This window comes from Thunnus thynnus, chromosome 16 (genome assembly GCF_963924715.1).
Source record: "Thunnus thynnus chromosome 16, fThuThy2.1, whole genome shotgun sequence".
Lineage (NCBI taxonomy): Eukaryota > Metazoa > Chordata > Actinopteri > Scombriformes > Scombridae > Thunnus > Thunnus thynnus.
Window position 1 is genome coordinate 18,537,382 of NC_089532.1, and position 18,272 is coordinate 18,555,653.

An 18,272-nucleotide genomic window follows, 5' to 3' on the forward strand; every position below is an offset into this window, starting at 1 on the left:
AGTCTCCCTGAATTTCAAACCACAGAGTTTGAAAACCCTCTTAATGAATTGTCTAATCTGTACATAATTTCTGACATGTTATGATGGCAGTGATTTCTGTTGTTATTGTGAGGTCAGAATGGTAATTTACTTTGGGAAAGTGGCACCATGTTTACTGAGTTTGAACGTCTGTTGTGGTGAAGTGACATTGTAAATATTAATGTTGTGCACTTCTCTCTGGCCTTGCAGATATTGACGAATGCCTCAATGAAACCATCTGTGGGAGCCACGGCTTCTGTGAGAACACAGACGGCTCCTTCCGCTGCAAGTGTGACCAAGGCTACACCAACCCATCCGGAGATATGAGCAGATGTGTTGGTGTGTAACTGCGCTGCAATAAATACTCAAGATTGATAAGCCCACTTCACATTACTGCTTAAAGGATACATCTGGTGATATTTTACATTTTTCTTGTTATTAACAAATCTCCTGAAAGACTTAAACTAACAATGAGTAGTAGTTTATTTTGATTCAATCCCACATATGCTGTCCTGCTGCCAGAAACACTCACTAAATGTGTGTTAATACGCAGCTGAAAATAGTCCTCAACCAATGCAGTATTTAATACTTGCTAAAACCTGCAGTGCCCAGCTGATTTAGGAAATTATTTAGTCTTTTTAATAAGGAGAGTATATATTTCTGACCCATTTTTAAATATTTATTTCTTCAGGAGAAATCAGTGGGCTTGGGGTTGAGTACAAAGCATTGAGAGATGGAATAACACTTTCTTGGTTTTGATATAGAATATCATCAGACTAATCCTTCAGTTTACAATTGTGACACTTTTATTTAGCAAATTTAAACAACTTTCACCATTTTATATACAGGGAGATGAGATTTGTTCCAAAATCTGACATCCACCATTTGGAAAAAGTGTCTCCTCCTCACAGAAAATGATTGATTTCACAAATGTACTGTATATGGTACTTTATTAAGTATCTATCTATTATGAATTTCTGCATTACTTTTTTCTTGAACTGGAAAAACTGGTGAATTACTCTTCCAGCAACAAGACAATAAAGATTATTTTGTGTGACCTTGCCATGACCTTGTTGAGCGCATGCCTGTGCGTACATGCCTGATCCTTTACTGACCTCACACCTTCCTGTCTTTCTCAGACGTGAACGAGTGCGAGATGAGCTTGGCGCTGTGTGGGGAGGCCCTGTGTGAGAACTTCGATGGCAGCTTCCTGTGCATCTGCCCCAACGACAATGAGGAATTTGATCCCATCACCAGCCAGTGCCGCTCCCTGGGTAATAGGACAGGACTAGCGCTCACAGTGACTCACAGGACTTAATTCTCCATCCCATCGTTGGGAGACAGAGTTTTCCCTTATTTAATGAGCCGTCTCTCATTATCCAAACAACAAGGGTGATGAGGTGGACATGACTTACTCCACGTCTCTTAGAGTATCTTTGGACTTGGCTGTTTTATAGGCTAGGGTTATAGTTAGGTGGATTTCCTACAAAAAATTGCATTAACCTAGTCCTGTGGACAAATGATGTAGTTTCTCCTATAGTGAAGCCAAGCGAATTCCCTGAGGGTCATGTTACTGTAACCCTATTTCCCCACTAACAAGGATAAATAGTTTGTAATTATTGTCAATTAATGCTATAGACACATTGCTCTTTTCCATGCCAACATCATCTTAAGTGCACAGCTTACAGATATGCAATGTATTGCAATTTCAGAATGACAGAAAAAGCACTTTGAGTCATGGAAACACCATCACATCTCCAGCTTGATAGGCGTATGTGTACGGGAATTGGGGCTTATTTACATTATTAAGCGGCGCGCCCTCAGCAGGGATGTTTTTTCTTCTGCCTGGGCACTAAACCCCAGCTATGCCTCTGTGTACCTTTTTGCCACATTCCGCTGTTTGCTTTTGACGTGTGTTAATCAATCATGTGAGAGTGAATTGTGTGTTGACTCACATGCCAGTGTTTCCATTTGGCTAAGCCGGCAGCTTAAGGGTAAAATGCCTAAGCCCATGCCTTTGGACAAATGAGCAGGCTCAGCAGAGGCAGGCGAGGGTAATGCATTACCTGCTGGGAGGCATGCGGACACACTCTGACAGATGAGGAGCAGAGGCCACTTGATGCTGTTCCTGTGTGATAATACCGAAGTGCTATGGTCTACTGTGATTATATTTACTGGCAGATAAACCCTTTACTGTAGCTAAAATGACCTCTGACCCCTCTGAGCTAACTAAATGGTGTCTTTCTCTTTATCTGCAGCTGATGTTGAACCAAAGCCGGCTGTTCCAGTCCCTCCTTCAGCTCCTTCAACTGAGGAGAGGAAGGAGTGTTATTACAACCTGAATGACGCCAACTTCTGTGACAATGTCTTGTCTCGCAACACCACAAAGCAGGAGTGCTGCTGCACAGTGGGGGCAGGCTGGGGGGACAACTGTGAGATCCATGCCTGTCCTGTCCCAGGAAGAGGTACAACAAGAGGCAGATGCTCTGTACTGACACAATCTAAATAAAGTGATTCAAGATTTTTCATTGCGTGTTAACATGTCATCTGCAACTCGTTTTTAGTCCTATTGCATCTTCTTGTTCACTAATAAAGCCACATTTTATTTTCCAGATGATTATAACCAGTTGTGCCCTCATGGCAGTGGATTATTACCCCAGCCTCATTCCTCTACACAAAGTTCTGAAGAAAAGCGGCCTTACATAGGTACTTTCATAAATACTAACTTATTTTATTGATATCCCCTGTTGATAAGCTTTCACAGCTTCCTTTTACACAAAACTTTACATTGGCACAAAAAGGTGCAAAGTCAGCCCCTGTTTTATTTTCAGCTGCAGCCACTTTTAAAGCCAGATAGACAGACATAATCCTTCAACGCCTTTATGGGGGTGTCTCTGCCGCTAGCCAAGGCTTAATGGGATACCTGCCTGCATACCTGAATAATTACTGTAATGGTAGTGTGTCCTGGCAGCTACTTACTTATCTCTCACTCTCTCCTCAGATGCAAATGAGTGTGAGATGTTTGGTTCAGACATTTGCAAGAATGGACACTGTTCGAATCTCTTCTCTACATATACCTGCTACTGTCGCCACGGCTACTATTATGACACCATCAAGCTTGAGTGTGTGGGTAAGAAATGACGTCTGTTTTTAACATTTGACAACATCAGTGTGATGTTACGTATGAACTATGATGCAACTGTACACGTATTTCATCAAATGAGACCATATTCAAGATGATTGGTCGCCTACTGTATGTGTCATGACAATGTTTTGACTTCTCTTATCAAGACCACATTCCCATAAACCCCATTTCTTTCAGTCACATAGAGGATGTTTTTACTTTTTATTTTGTACTTTATCCATCCAGATTCCTCTGTGCTTGTAAAACAATCCAGCAGATTTCACGGAAAGTCTGTGTCACAGCTGATGTGTTGCTACTGATTAAAAAGTTGCATGCTGCACCTTTATAGATGTGTCTGTGTGCCACTGTGTTTTCTAGATTTTGATGAGTGTGAACATGGAGGTTACTGTGAGGATGGAGTATGTGTGAACACGGCCGGGTCTTTCTTCTGTTTCTGCCTTCCTCCATCAGTCCTGGACAACACCCGGCGGCGCTGCATTCGTCTCAACACAACAGAAGGTGTGACACACAAACACATCTGATCATACTGTTTGCACAATTACAAAAGTACTGTACACAGAAAAAGCAAAAACAGAGAACATGTTAAGAAAAGTACAGATACATTCACTTTTGTTTTCTCCACCACTGAATGTGATAAGATAATTTTGGTATCCTCACTTTATGGTTCTTTCCAATTTTGTCAGTCTTTGTTAATCCTTCTTTGTCCTTCGTCCCAGAAGCTATAGAGTCTGATCACGATGTGCACATGGATGTCTGCTGGCAGCATCTGGAGATAGACGACATGTGTTCCGAACCCCTCCAGAACCGCAGAACTACATACACTGAGTGTTGCTGCCTGTATGGTGTAGCCTGGAGTGGACAGTGTGCCCTCTGTCCCAGGAGAGACTCTGGTGAGTTGCAGAATGTGCATGCAAACACACTGTTTTTAATTTTCCAAAATACCTGTATAACTCTGTCATATGTGCTGCTGCTTCCAGATGACTACGCAGTAATGTGCAATCTGCCTCGGAGAGGTTCAAACAGTTTGCGAGAGCGGCCAGGATATGAGTACGGTCTTGAGGGGCCAGAGGATCCTGCGGAGCCTTTCGTTCCTCCATACTGGGACAACTATGGCAGCCCTGCAGGACCCTATGACATTCCTGAGAGTGTTCCTCTGTTCAACGACAATGACTACAGCTCTCGACAGCCACCTTCCCGTATCCCCAACCATCGACCATGGGAACACCAGCCACAACCAGTGGATTCCTACGCCGGTAGGTGTCTTTTTCAGACACAGAGACAGTGTCAGGGTTTCCCCAATAAATTTATAGGTCAGAGCAATTGTGTATAGTATATAGTACCAGTCCAAAGTTTGGACACACTTTCTCATTCAAGTCAATAGGAAGGTGCTTCCAAACTTTGGACTGGTACTGTATATTATATGCAATAATGCAGTGGTAAATAAGATACCTATAAACTATGAACACCAGTTAGTGACCATCATGATGCAAAAAACATACCTAACTTGTGAGGTCCTTAAATTCATTAGTAGCAATAGCACAATGGAAAATGACTCCATTACAGTACAAGTCTTGCCTTCAAATGTATGTTTTTACTAATACTATATAGATATTATCTCTTAAATGGATCTAAGTATTGAGAGCAAAAGTTTTAGCTTGTGAAATATGTTGCCAATAAAGCCTTACTCTGGAAAGTATGTAATGACCACAGCTGTCCGACAAATAAAGTAGAATAAAATGTACAATATTTCAGTACATATGCATTGTTCTTTTCCTTATACAGCACCAGTCAAAAGTTTAAACACAAATTTCTTCTCTCTTCAGTGAGAATGTATGTCCAAACTTTTGTACTGTATGTGTAATTTAAATGTGCATAACCAACACAGTTGACTGTATATACTACAACACTTTATTTATTTTGATTTTACATTAAAAAAAGAGCTATGCTAAAAAAAGAACATGCCACATTTAGATGGGTAACTCCCTCTCAATAAAAAAGTACAGATCCATTAACTGAGTTTAGATGGATTTAACTGCCTCTTAAGGAAACCTCTGAGCTCATCCAGTTCTTACATGATGATTTAAGGCAGCATGGAGACGAGGGATACCATCCTTCCATGAGGATGTATTGATATTGACCTTTCCTCCCTATAAATAAGAGAACACTTTTCTTTTTTTAATTATAAAAGTGTCAAAAAAGATTTTTCTCTTACATATTTCTCCTTCCATTCCAGAGCCCTATGAAGGCTTTGAGGGTCTCCGAGCGGAGGAATGTGGAGTCCTGAATGGCTGTGAAAACGGCCGCTGCGTTCGTGTGCGGGAAGGCTACACCTGTGACTGCTTCGATGGTTATGAGCTCAACCTAAACAAGATGGCCTGTATAGGTGGGTCCTTTCTCCAGTATCTTGGATATCTTTCTCAACAGACCACCCACATTTAGACTCCGTGTTCCAAGTCAAAAATGTTCAGGGACTTCCTAGAATCAATAGGCAATCAATCAGTTCATTTAATCCTGCTTCAAGATGTGGTGCTGAATTTTGAAATCAAACCACGGTGAACTCTCTCCCTCAGTGTTAATCCTTTTGGAGCCAGGTCTCGGATTAATTTCAGTGAGGTAACTCTTCGTGCAGTATATCATCAAGCTCAAGGAGAAGCTTTGAATTTAACAACGTTGCATTAAGTTATGTTTTATGGGAAACTCATGAAAGCAGTGTACTCCTCAAAACCATCATGTGTTACCCTTTGGTCTGACTAGTCGCACGCTGCCAAGAGTAAGACCTTGAATCTTAGCCATTACATCAGATATTATATCTTTGAAGTGTACTTTGTTTGTTTTGTAAGAAAGTGAGACTGTCTTGTCGTAATGAAATGCAATGATTACAATATTCAGTCTGCGAATGGGCTTATCAGCTCCAAGGTCAGCTGCTTTCCCAAGGAAACGAAGTGAATTCCGACACTGTGGAAACATGTGGGAGCTGCACAACTCGTGCCATGCCTCCTTTTATAAATATCACCACACTAGCATTTCCCCATCAGAACATGACATAAACAGAAGGAGAGTCATTTGAGATTGACTGCTTTGAAACGACAATCAGACCTCCCGGGCTGAAAAGAGGAAAGAAAAACCAGTTGAAGGCCAAAAGGAAACAGAATCCAATGCATTGTTAATTTTACCATCATTCTGAACAGTTTAGTGTTCAAGGTGGCTGGGAATTCAAGTTCAGAGTCTATCCAGCCAACACGCAACATGACGGCATGTTTGATTAAAGATATACAAGATGGGATATTATGCAACATATCATTTATGTTGTAAACCTCCAAATGTGAAGTTTAGTGGAACTAATTAAAACATCTTTGGTTCTGGCTCATAAGCAGCGTGTAATGTTTTTAACACAGAGAAAACTTTCAGATCATTCAAACAAATTCAATGTAGTTGACAAGACAGTTTCACCTCAAGGTCCGTTTAGTAGCTGTTGTGGAGATTTCGATCATATCACATGATCTTCATCAACAGGTAGGAGTTTGCCCAGTTCTCATGGAAATGTGGATGTTCAAATTTTCATTTTTACTGAGCATTTTGAGGACTTCTCGTCCATGTCTCAAACTCCATCTGCTGAAGAAGGCATGTGATCCAAAACTTATGTGTATGATTGAAGGCTCCACAACACTTAATGGACCTTTTGGAATGGAATTTTTTTTTTTTTTATCAACTGCCGTTTCCAAGCTCAACAATGAAACTCATGATCAAAAATCCCCAAAGTTTGAGTCAATATGATTAGAGAATACGAGAGAATGAGAAAGAAAGACCAAAGAACAGTTTAAGAGAAATCAGAAATATGAATCATTTTAGCATTCCACCTCTCATACCCATAAGACCATGCAGCTGCAGATGTGGTGCAGGCAGCTGTTTCAGCTGTGAAATCTCCCCACTGACTAAATCGTCATGTCTCCTTTTCCTGCAGACATAAACGAATGTGAGGACATCAGTGACAAGGTGCCCTTGTGTGAGAATGGGCAATGCACCAACACAGAAGGGTCCTACAAGTGCACCTGTTTGCCCGGCTTCGTTGCCTCTGCCAAGCCGCACAAATGCATCCCAACGATCCCAGAGTCTGTGCTTCAAGAGACAGGAAACTGAGACAGTGACTTTTGAGCGCTGGCTTCATCCTGCTCCTTCAAAGATCACCATACACCCCTCTGCCCTTTTTCCCCTAAAGGGCCTGGCACTAAACCTCCAACAGTAACGCTGAAACGTCCAAACTCGTTTCCCTACATACCACTGACACACACCACAGATATACAACAACATACACACTTGCATTCAGCACAGAATACACTAATTTCCCCTCCTACATTTACAAGAGGACCAGGAATTGTGCAGTGAATGAATTACATGGGATTTAGTATTTTACCAGATATCCATTTGCCTTAAAGGGATTTTGTGGACTGATCTGTTTTATTCAGTAACCCCAGGCAATTTGATATGCAGATATATTTTCCACTTTATTTTCTGTCACTTTCTTCTTCTTCTTCTTTTTTTTTTTGTTGTGTTATTTATTTCATTTACATGACGGGCCTCTGCAAACTAAGCAAGAAACCTATTTCAGAGGGCAAACCTGATTCCTCTTTTTTTATTTGTCTGACCAATTGACTTCAGTGACAGTGTGGGGAGATAATAAATGTCTTTTGTAAAAGAAGGAATGTCATAAGAATTCAGCCTGAAATCAGCATCATGCATCACTGTCAAGCCTTTCACCAATAATATCTCACTCATTATAAATTGCATTGACCTCGGACTAAACGGATCATGCCGGGGTTGACAAACAACAGAAATTCAAAGAAAGAACTATTCCCACATCTATCTTTCTGTTCTTCAAGATTAACTGCAAGCTATACATCAAGTTGTTGGATCTCTGGACCAAGAACTGGGATGAAAACACAGCCAAACTTTAATATTAAAAGCTTCAGCCTGGACCTGGAAAAAACTGTAGATGTATATGATGATCTGACTATATAATGTTTTGTAAAAGGTGCAATAGGTATTACCTACCTTCCTTTGTTTGACATCATTTATTGCAGTTATTTTTTTTTAATTTCACAATTTTAATACCAGCGATGAAGTAGTAAAATTTTGACAGTTGCTGATTCTAACAGTATTAACTTGTTTTATACTCCTAAAAAGACTTATTGAAGTCTGATACGAGGCGATGTTCTAGCCTCACCTCTGTGAAACTACAGGAAGCTAAATTAGTTGAAATGATCCAACAAATGTCACTGCTTAAAGTAAAAGATTAGTTTTATGTTACCATGTTGCACAGGCAAAAGGATTATTCATTCAACTGCAATGCCACTGGATCCCTGGTCTCCATTCCCATGTGTGCATCGCTGAATGCATGTAAAGACAAAGGCTTCGTTGGAGAGGTTTGGTATATTTTGTACAGATCTAGTACTATGTATTATTTTTGTTACATATTCTCTTAATGCATTATAGCACAACCAATATTTTGTTTGACATAAAAACAGAAAATGTAAGAAAAATCTGGCATTATAGCTTTGTAGATTTATACATGTCTGTAAAAATTTTTTTTTTTTTTAAAAAAAGCATATCTTTTTATGTATGAGGAGAGTGGCTGACACTGTACCAGAAGAACTGTGTGTGTATACCCTGCCCTGTGGAGCAGACAATGAAATATATTTTTTGGAAGTGGCAGCATCGTTCTGATCGCAGACATTTTGTCTCTTCAAGTTCATTACAAAGACAATGCTTTTGAAATGCAAGCACCAACTTCTGTGTGTTACAACCCTACGGTTAAATATTAGTAATTGTGAACATTATTTCTTTTAGTCTCTTTGTTGGATCCTTATGTCATGAATGTATCATAAGCAGTATCAGCCCACTTGTTTGGTTTCTGTATTTGAATTCCCACTCATGCTTTTTTGTCTTTTATATTCAGGTTTAAGAAAATAATGTCATTATTTGTTTAATGGACTGAAATTCTCTCCAGAAATCTCAGCAGCACATAAACATAGAAGGAATTCTAATGTTGTAGGATGAGTTAAGTTAATGACTTATGCCCTTAACCTGCATTCATAAACTATAAACTTGCAAATGTACAAATGTTTCCACTTGATGTCCACTGTACTTTACCGTGCTGCTCTAATCATCAACCGGAACCGGACCAGAAGTTTAACATTTAGGTCAAAGTTGGAATATTTAAAGCCTTTTGAACCCGCAAATAACTTCAGATAATGTTTTGTTGTAAAGCTATGGTCATTGGAAATATCATGCTCATTCATTTTGTTTACCTCTTGACTGTAATCACTATCAGTCATCAAAATAAAAATGTAAAAAATATAAATCTCTTTGAGAATTTTCTTTGAGAAATGGCACCCAGCACACCTGGCACACATCATGTAAATATTCAGTTACTTATGAAAGTTTCTCACCTGTATTGAAACAATTGACAGGATGCTGTGTTTTGTTAGTTGTAGTTATTAATAGTCTACAACCACGACCAATGATAATACAGCAGTGGAACAGTTTGTTATATGTTTGCACAGGGATGGCTGACACATTATTATGTAACTCTCAAGCTGTGTCCAAATAGTTGTACTTAGATCCTTAACTCAAGTAAAAGTGAATTAGTGTGGCAAAATTTATCATGTACTAAGCATAAGAGGTAAAAGTGCCCTTGCAGAGTGTTGGTATTATATATTACACTACTGGATTATAATGATCATGTTAGCATGCAAGCACCATTTTAATGTTGCAGCTGGTCAAGGTGGAGATGATTGCAACTCATTTATAAACTGCTGGTTAGTTTAATTAGGAACATGTTCAACGTGTTATGTAAGCTCATGTTTTGCAGGCCTATGTAAAAACTTAGTCTGAGAAGTAATAGCTGTAGCTGCAAAATAAATGTAGTGGAATAAGGTACAATATTCTCCAGTATTTCATTTCTACCACTGGTGTTTTGGGTTTTCAGCACATATGAACCACATATTTTGTAGCCTATAGTCAGAAATACTCTTACCCAGTGGTTCTCAGACTTTTTCCACGTTAAGGACCCCTAAACTGACTCAAATTAGACCATATACCCCCATCTGATAAGATTTTTGCTTTTAGATGTTTTATTACAGAAAACTATGACCAAAACAGACATACATTCTGTCATTGTGTTACTTCTGGATGGATTTATAGTGAAAATAAATTATTCCCCTTTTTGCTGGGGACCCACTTGAACCCCTTCATGGACCCCTGGGGGTCCCCGGAACCCACTCTGAAAACCACTACTCTAACCTACGAATAAGTCAGAACTGGGCAATACCTGTTATATTAACAAAACGTTAACTGTCATGAAAAACAAGAAATTGGCATTAAAATGATTTACTAAACGATACTGCCCTCTAGTGTCCAGTAAGCAAACCGCACAATCACAGGCTCCGCTCTTTTCCCATTGGATACCAGTGGGACGAGGAGCTATTCCAGGAGGATGCTGGGAAATTGAGTCTAGCCGCACGTCCCTTGCCGACATAAATTGCACAGTAGAATACACTTCCCAGAAACCACCTCTCTTCATACGTGCTGTCGTTGACTCGATCCGTAACCTCTCGTGTTGACTGTGTTGCTAGTGTGTAAACCTCTGAAGAATAAAACTGTACTTATTTGAGGCGACACAAACCTGTCTGTTGTTGTTTGGGATGCCGCCATTGGACGAGTGGACAGTTGGTTAGAAAGTAGCAAGCTCGGATAAGTATTTCACTGATGAAAGTGTGTTAATAGCTCGATAATGTAACAAATATTATGTGTGATAATGTATTGAGTGGTGAGATATTGTGGGTTACAGTATTGAGGAATATACCAGTATTAAATCTTGTTAATATCTATGCTAACTGTAGATATTAGGGATATTTGTCCCTGGTGGCCATGACTATATGAGTAAATAGTATTATCACAGTATTGGATCTCACCTTGCTGGTTTGGAAGGGGGTTTACACACAGATTTAAAATCCTAATGGCAAAGGAGGAATGCATCACACAGTGCAACATAGCAAGGGACACCTCAAAACTACGAAACAGGAAAAGCTGTCCCACTTCAGAAAAAATTCAGACCTTCCAAAATCCATCCAAAAACACTCAACACTCATCAGAGGATGACAGCCAGTCTTCAAATGGGACATCTGCTCACAGGTCAAACAGAGGAAGAACCTCTAATACCAGTGAGGAACCCTCATGCAGACTGCTGCTGCTGATGGTGGTAATGGGGCTCTCCTTCTCCACACGTCTGTACAAAATAACAGAGCCCCCTCATGTGTGGTGAGTAAATGTCTTCTGCATGTATGTGTGTAGTTTCTGCCCATCTTACTGCATCATTTGTCACACGAGGGCTCTTCTTGGTGTTTCAGCTGGGATGAGACACACTTTGGGAAGATGGGAAGCTATTACATAAACAGGACCTTCTTTTTTGATGTCCATCCTCCTCTTGGAAAAGTAAGATGACAGGTTGTTACACTCTGTATAGGTTCAACTGTCTAGTTTGATGAATATTGACCTCCTTTGCTCTTTTCTAGATGCTGATAGGTCTCGCTGGTTACATGACCGGCTATGACGGCACCTTTCCCTTCATAAAGCCAGGAGATAAATATGAACACCACAACTACTGGGGGATGAGAGGGGTACGCTGCTCTCTGCACTGGGAAACCTTCCCTTTTCCAAATGCTTTACAATATAGTTTGAATATATAACCATGTGGTCCTGTCACAACTTCTGTCCTTCCTCCTGCCCTCCAGTTCTGTGCCGTGTTAGGATCCTTTCTCCCCATCTTTGCCTACCTCATAGTGCTGGAGTTGTCTCAGTCTCACCGTGCTGCTTTCATCACTGCTACTCTGCTCATATTTGGTAAGTAATCATCCTTACATTGTACATGTTGCATGATTTTTTTTCTGGAAAAAATAAAAACAACATGCACAGTAACTCTGGATAGATCTGACATATATATATATATATATATATATATATTTAGAGAAATGACCATGTGGAAAGTGTAATTTAAGTCATTTTCCATATAATTTTATTAGCAGAAGTCTGTCATATGCTGATTTTACCAATATGGCAATTAGACAACTGATGAGTGTTTTGTGTGTTAAGATAATCAGTTTGCATGTTACATTAAACGATTGAATTCATGCAAGAGCAGCATACATTTATTCTGTTGAAATGATGAGATGAGAAGAATCTGTGTTTAATTCCACCCTCCTGACAGACACCGGCTGCATCACTATTTCCCAGTACATCCTGTTGGACCCCATACTCATGTTCTTCATCATGGCAGCAGTGCTGAGCATGGTCAAGTTCAACCAGCAGAGACACAGGTAAGGACACCACTAGGACTTTAAGTTTTCTCTCTTGTTTTCTGCTTTATATTGTTAAAATTATAAATAGATTAACCAATTAATTCAACAGCAAATTAATTGACTGATATTTTGATTATCAATTAATCGTTGAAGTACATTTTCAAGTAAAACTACCACACATTAGCTGGCTATGGCTTCATAAATAACAGTTCAATGGTTTGTATTAATATAAAATATGTTTTCATAGGAGCAGTTATGATTGTTGACAAATATAGTACATTAATAAACCTTAAAATGTCCTTATATCTGTTTATAACTACACTATAGTGTGTTAAAACAATTTATTAACAATTTTGCTTTTAAAGGCTGAATAAGGGGATTTAGTGTCACTGTAAATGGAACACTGATGACTTTTGGTCAAACTAAATTAACTTATTTAAGACTTTCCTTTTGTGCTCTGTGATCTGCATTTGTCATTAATTTTTAGTTTATTAGTTTATTTTTGTATTTTTTTAACCGAATGATAGATTTTTAAAACATTTTTTTATTTTGCAATAAGGTGCTTACCATTAAACCACTTTACTTACTTGCAATGTTTAATGTTTGGCAGGTAGTCAGGGTATAACTGCTGGTTTAATAAGTAGTAAATGGTACACATTTGATTTGTCCCACTGCTTGTCAGGCCTTTTACTCCCCCCTGGTGGCTGTGGCTGGTACTGACTGGTGTAAATCTTGCTGGAGCTTTGGGGGTGAAGTTTGTGGGTCTATTTGTCATCCTGCTGGTGGGACTGAACACAGTCTCGGACCTCTGGAGACTTTTGGGGGACCTGAGTCTGTCACTGGTAAACAGCAGCATTCATATAATCGTACTGGTAACTGATGGTGTTGATGAGTGATTTTAACAGTTCAGTTGACTTTTCTGTCTTTCCTGACTTTAGGTTGACATTGCAAAACACTTCCTGGCTCGAGTTGTTGGACTCATCTTGCTTCCCCTCTTCCTCTACATTACAATATTCGCAATCCACTTTGTTGTTTTGAACAAAAGGTAAGTTTGATTGTTGGATACAGTGTGATTACTGCTCCGCTCACACAATACTGTGCGATAACATCCAACTGCATTGTCTGAGTAGTCACAATCGTTCTCTTTCACCAGTGGACCAGGAGACGGTTTCTTCAGTTCTGCCTTCCAGTCTCGTCTAATCGGGAACAATCTACATAATGCATCCATGCCTGAGTGTGAGTCCCAAACACGTGTGAATAAAACCACATGGCAGTGCAGCTGTGTTTACTAAAACACTAATGGAAAAGAAGCTCAAAGAGAAATTTATGCATTCCTTTAGTATTGATGATAGCCAGACGGGGTCAAACGTTTTGCTTACATTTCACTGTCTTCACGAATCAAAGTGAAATATCGAAGTTATTCTATGAAAGCTTTTTGTTCTTGTTTATGCTCAGTTCCATAATTGCCTATTGTGGGGACTGGCTGCCACTTTACTTTATTTCTCAAATACATTTTCCATTAAATGTACTCGTTCTTTTGTTTTTTACAATGTGAGGCAATATCTTTTTTTCTATCTATTTTTCTGCTGCAGACTTGGCATACGGCTCCACCATTACAATAAAAAACCTGCGTATTGCTGGAGGCTATTTGCACTCTCACTGGCACTTATATCCAGAGGGAGTGGGAGCAAAGCAGCAGCAGGTCAGGCCACATGGAAACATTGTCAAATATAATAAAATATATACATAATAAGTTTTACTTCCTCTAAATTTTTCCATTGTGTGCTTACAGGTGACATCCTACCTTCATAAGGACTACAACAACTTGTGGCTGGTTCACAGACAGGATGATAATAACTGTGAGGGTTGATTTACTGTTTCATCAATACCAATAACATTTATTATGGAATCATATTAAAGTAATGTATAATCCTCTATTATTTATCCTTATAAAGCTCAGTCTGGAGCCCCTGATCTGGTCCGTCACGGTGACATAATCCGATTGGAGCACAAAGAGTAAGTATCATGACACCACAGAGCTGATTTAAATGATTCAATCTATTTCTAGTCAAAATTACTTTACATGTTTGTTCTATCCTGTTCATTTTCTCTTTGTTCCTTCAGAACAACTCGCAACCTTCATAGTCACCTCCATGAGGCCCCTCTGACTAAGAAACACTTCCAGGTTACAGGATATGGCATTGTGAGTAAGCCTATAACATAAAGCTGCACACCAAATGATTAGCTGTGTAATAATAAATAACCCACCTTATTTGAAGCACAATGTAAAGTTGCTGGACAGTTGTATAGTATTATAACATTAAATTCTGCTTATGTCCTAAACACCTTTTAACCTTTGGCCTGTTAGAACGGTACAGGAGACACCAATGACCTTTGGCAGGTTGAGGTGTGTGGAGGTCGGAAGGGTGACCTGGTGAAGGTGCTGCGCAGTAAAGTCCGCTTTCTGCACCGAGCTACCGGTTGTGTGCTTTACTCCTCTGGCAAGACTCTTCCCAAATGGTAAGAATGGCTTTATCTTATTTAAAATAAAGATTCATTCTGTGTGTGGACAGTGGAAGCTGACTTCAGGTCTTGACTCTGTTCAGGGGCTGGGAACAGGTGGAGGTGACCTGTAGTCCCTACTTGAAGGAGTCTCCGAGCTCTCAGTGGAACATTGAAGATCACATCAATCCCAAATGTATGATACACATTTCCTTGAGCTCCTGTGTTTTTTTTTTCTTCATATTTTAGATGTTGAGCATTAACCAACACGCTGTTTCTCCTTGTATGTTCTGACAGTGCCCAACATTAGTCTGTCAGTGCTGAAGCCTCACTTTCTGGAGATCTTGTTGGAGTCCCATATTGTTATGATAAGAGTAAGGAGCTATGCAAAAAGATGTTTACCCACCTGTTCTTAATTAATATGTTTTGTCTGAAGTGATTATTGTAACAAAAAATGTGTCTTTTTAGGGCAACAGTGGTTTGAAACCCAAAGACAATGAAATGAACTCAAAACCCTGGCACTGGCCCATCAACTATCAGGTGCATCACATGATCTATGATCTATTTTCTTAATACACGGTAGTCCAGTTAAATGAATAGTTAAGTTTACTTCTGCATATATTCTTGTTTTTTTTTTTTGTGAAGGGATTGAGATTTTCTGGAGTGAATGAAACAGAGTATCGTGTTTACCTGCTGGGGAACCCTGTAAGTCTGTCTTTGGCTTTATTCATTTCTATGTGGTTTTGTAGGTTTTATTTTATCAGTGCACACTGTGATTAAATACTCTTCCTCTCAGGTGGTCTGGTGGATGAATCTGGCCAGTTTGGGATTGTATCTCATCATGGTGGTCGTGGCTTCTATCGCCCTACAAAGAGGTGTCTCAGTGGACCAAAAGAGAAGAGGTAGGATCATCGACAGTGGCATCATCTCATTGTAGATTTTTACTGTCAAATAAATAAACAGTTTTTCTTGCTTTGTTTCAGAGCATTCCTGTGTGCTCATGAGAGGAGGAGGACTCCTACTCCTTGGCTGGCTTCTGCACTATGCACCTTTCTACACCATGGGCCGTGTCCTCTACTACCATCACTACTTCCCTGCCATGCTCTTCAGCAGCATGCTGACAGGTACATCACATTATGCATCCTGTTATGTAGATAGAAGATAGAAGATACAGAAGCGATCATGTTGTTTGAAGCATTCTGTTTGTTTCTCGCAGGAATTACATTAGACATCCTGCTAAAGAGCGCTGATCTGCTGCTCCATCCACCTTACTGTGATTGGCTGCAGAGAGTCGGGCAGATTTTACTTCTGCTTAGTGTTCTTTACAGGTGAGTCATAAACAGTATATCATCAATGTGTGATATCTGTTGAAATTAATGAGGTCTCTTGTGATTAAGCATCAATTCTTTCCTTTGATAATCTCAAAATGCCTTTTGATAGCCCCAAAAAACATTCCTGCACTTACTCTGTCTGCTGTGGGTTGATGTATAGATGAAGAAAGATTGTGATATTAAAATAATAGTTTCTCATTTTGGGTAAGAGGCTTATTGGCTTGTTTGCCAAGAGTTCTCATGTATGCACGCTAAATTAGAAGCTGATTGGAAGCAGGGGGAAACTTGTAGCTTGGCTCTATCCAAAGGCAAAAAAACACTGCCACTAAATCTCACTAATTAACATGTTATATTTTGTTTGTTAAGGATTAAATGTGATATAATATGATAATTAGTGAGCTTTAAAGGTGCTGGTAGACAGATTTTTTTATCTTTGGACAGAGCCAGGCTAGCTGTTTCCCCTTGCTTCCATTTTTTATGCTAAACTAAGCTTAAGAAAATTAACTTCATATTGAACATTTAAACTTTCTTGCCAAGAGTTAGATGAGATTCTCATCGAATGATTTTAGATGACTGTAACATGTAAAGTTTAAAGGTGCTTCATTTTGGGTAACTGATTGGCATTTGTTCTTTGTCAGTTTCTACCTGTTTCATCCGCTCACCTATGGCATGACGGGGCCTCTGGCGCACGAGCTGGGCAGCTCCATGGCTGGCCTGAAGTGGATGGACTCCTGGGAGTTTTAGTCAGCTTTGCATGAAGATGACACTAATGACAGTGATATATAACAAATGTTCTGAATATAAGGGACATCGTTTACAGATAGAAATAATATTTCAAAGGTACTGTACACACTACAATAGTATCTCTACCTGTCCAAGTATTTATGTGTCTTATGTCCAAGTATTGTAGTTTATCATGTATGTATAAGATGGACTTGAACCAGTGCAATATGAAAGCCAGAGTCTTGTGGAGTGTTTGAGAAGAAGGATTTAAACACTAATTGTCACCAAACTGCCTTAACTCACAACACAGATTACATCCTGGATTTATACTGTATGTCACAATAATAAGCTAAAGTGCCTCCAAGGAGCTAGTGAAAGTAAATCCGGAAATGTTCCATTACTACATTTCTTTGCTCGACTAATTTACTGAAAACCCTTTTTAAAAACCCTTTAATAGGCTATCAGAGACTGTATTGATGTTTGTGCCCGGTATTTTTGTATTGTTTTTAGCCATTAATGCTGTCTAGTACTGGCTTCATTTTTGACAACTAGACTACTGCTGACTGTGTGTGATCAATAAACTATGTTATTCTTGTAGCCTGTGCTTTCTCAAGCTCCTATCATCAATATTTCATCCTCTTCAGTAACAACAAAAACTGAGTTTTCACTCAGTTTTCACTAAGAAACTGCTTCAAGTAACCTATAGTCTTTTTTCTGTACACAGTTGCAAGTCTTTCCATTATTTTCTCTTTAAAAAAACAAAAACAAAACTTTATTTAACAAGGACAGCTTCACTGATATTAAAAATTGTCCAGGTTAAGATAACAGTAACAGAGAGTTACAGACTTTATAACAACGTGACAGATAACATAAGATTTGCCATAAAATCAGAAATCAAAAGAAATACAATTGTAAAAAATAATGGATAGAATTTAGTATACAATCATACAAAACATTTTCATCCTAGACACAACCTAAATGGTGCCTTAAAGCAACCAAAGAGTTGCCTCAAACCTTAAAATAGGCTATAAAACCAATCTGAATTGTTCCCATATCTGTTTATATATTCATATTAATTTTTTTTGAGGATCTCAGTACCTTTTGGGTCTGGTTACATAGACTGGTATCATTAAACCATAAAATTTTCTATGAAAATTGAATGACTTCAAGTAGGAAATGTTATTAAAGCTGCAAGCAGCG

At 39.1% G+C, this 18,272-nt stretch overlaps 2 protein-coding genes across 7 annotated transcripts in view; both read left to right on the forward strand.

The window, feature by feature from the left end:
- The window catches only part of LOC137199232 (latent-transforming growth factor beta-binding protein 2-like), an 82,753-nt gene extending 74,623 nt beyond the window's left edge, over positions 1–8,130 (forward strand). For 3 of the 4 annotated variants that reach the window (XM_067613365.1, XM_067613367.1, XM_067613369.1), the window contains exons 32-41: positions 229–357; positions 1,158–1,292; positions 2,277–2,483; positions 2,632–2,724; positions 3,020–3,148; positions 3,521–3,661; positions 3,880–4,053; positions 4,141–4,416; positions 5,397–5,546; positions 7,125–8,130. In XM_067613365.1, the coding sequence (XP_067469466.1) occupies positions 229–357; positions 1,158–1,292; positions 2,277–2,483; positions 2,632–2,724; positions 3,020–3,148; positions 3,521–3,661; positions 3,880–4,053; positions 4,141–4,416; positions 5,397–5,546; positions 7,125–7,300 (1,610 nt within the window). In that variant the 3' untranslated portion in view covers positions 7,301–8,130. The remainder of the gene's footprint in view (positions 1–228; positions 358–1,157; positions 1,293–2,276; positions 2,484–2,631; positions 2,725–3,019; positions 3,149–3,520; positions 3,662–3,879; positions 4,054–4,140; positions 4,417–5,396; positions 5,547–7,124) is intronic. The other variant, XM_067613366.1, reaches the window with a different exon arrangement.
- Positions 8,131–10,732: 2,602 nt separating this feature from the next.
- Positions 10,733–17,669, forward strand: pomt2 (protein-O-mannosyltransferase 2). 3 transcript variants are annotated; one of them, XM_067614516.1, is made up of 22 exons: positions 10,734–10,933; positions 11,354–11,479; positions 11,569–11,653; positions 11,734–11,838; positions 11,953–12,061; positions 12,426–12,534; positions 13,199–13,358; positions 13,455–13,561; positions 13,670–13,752; positions 14,109–14,218; positions 14,309–14,375; positions 14,472–14,532; positions 14,641–14,719; positions 14,885–15,036; positions 15,123–15,214; positions 15,316–15,392; positions 15,487–15,558; positions 15,664–15,723; positions 15,815–15,920; positions 16,002–16,142; positions 16,235–16,346; positions 16,988–17,669. In XM_067614516.1, the coding sequence occupies exons 2-22, from the start codon at positions 11,415–11,417 to the stop codon at positions 17,091–17,093; spliced, it is 2,058 nt and encodes a 685-aa protein (XP_067470617.1). In that variant the 5' UTR covers positions 10,734–10,933; positions 11,354–11,414; the 3' UTR covers positions 17,094–17,669. The 3 variants fall into 3 exon arrangements, with proteins under 3 accessions (XP_067470616.1, XP_067470617.1, XP_067470618.1); XM_067614517.1 differs by having other exon boundaries at positions 10,734–10,891; XM_067614515.1 differs by having other exon boundaries at positions 10,733–11,479.
- Positions 17,670–18,272: the final 603 nt, after the last annotated feature.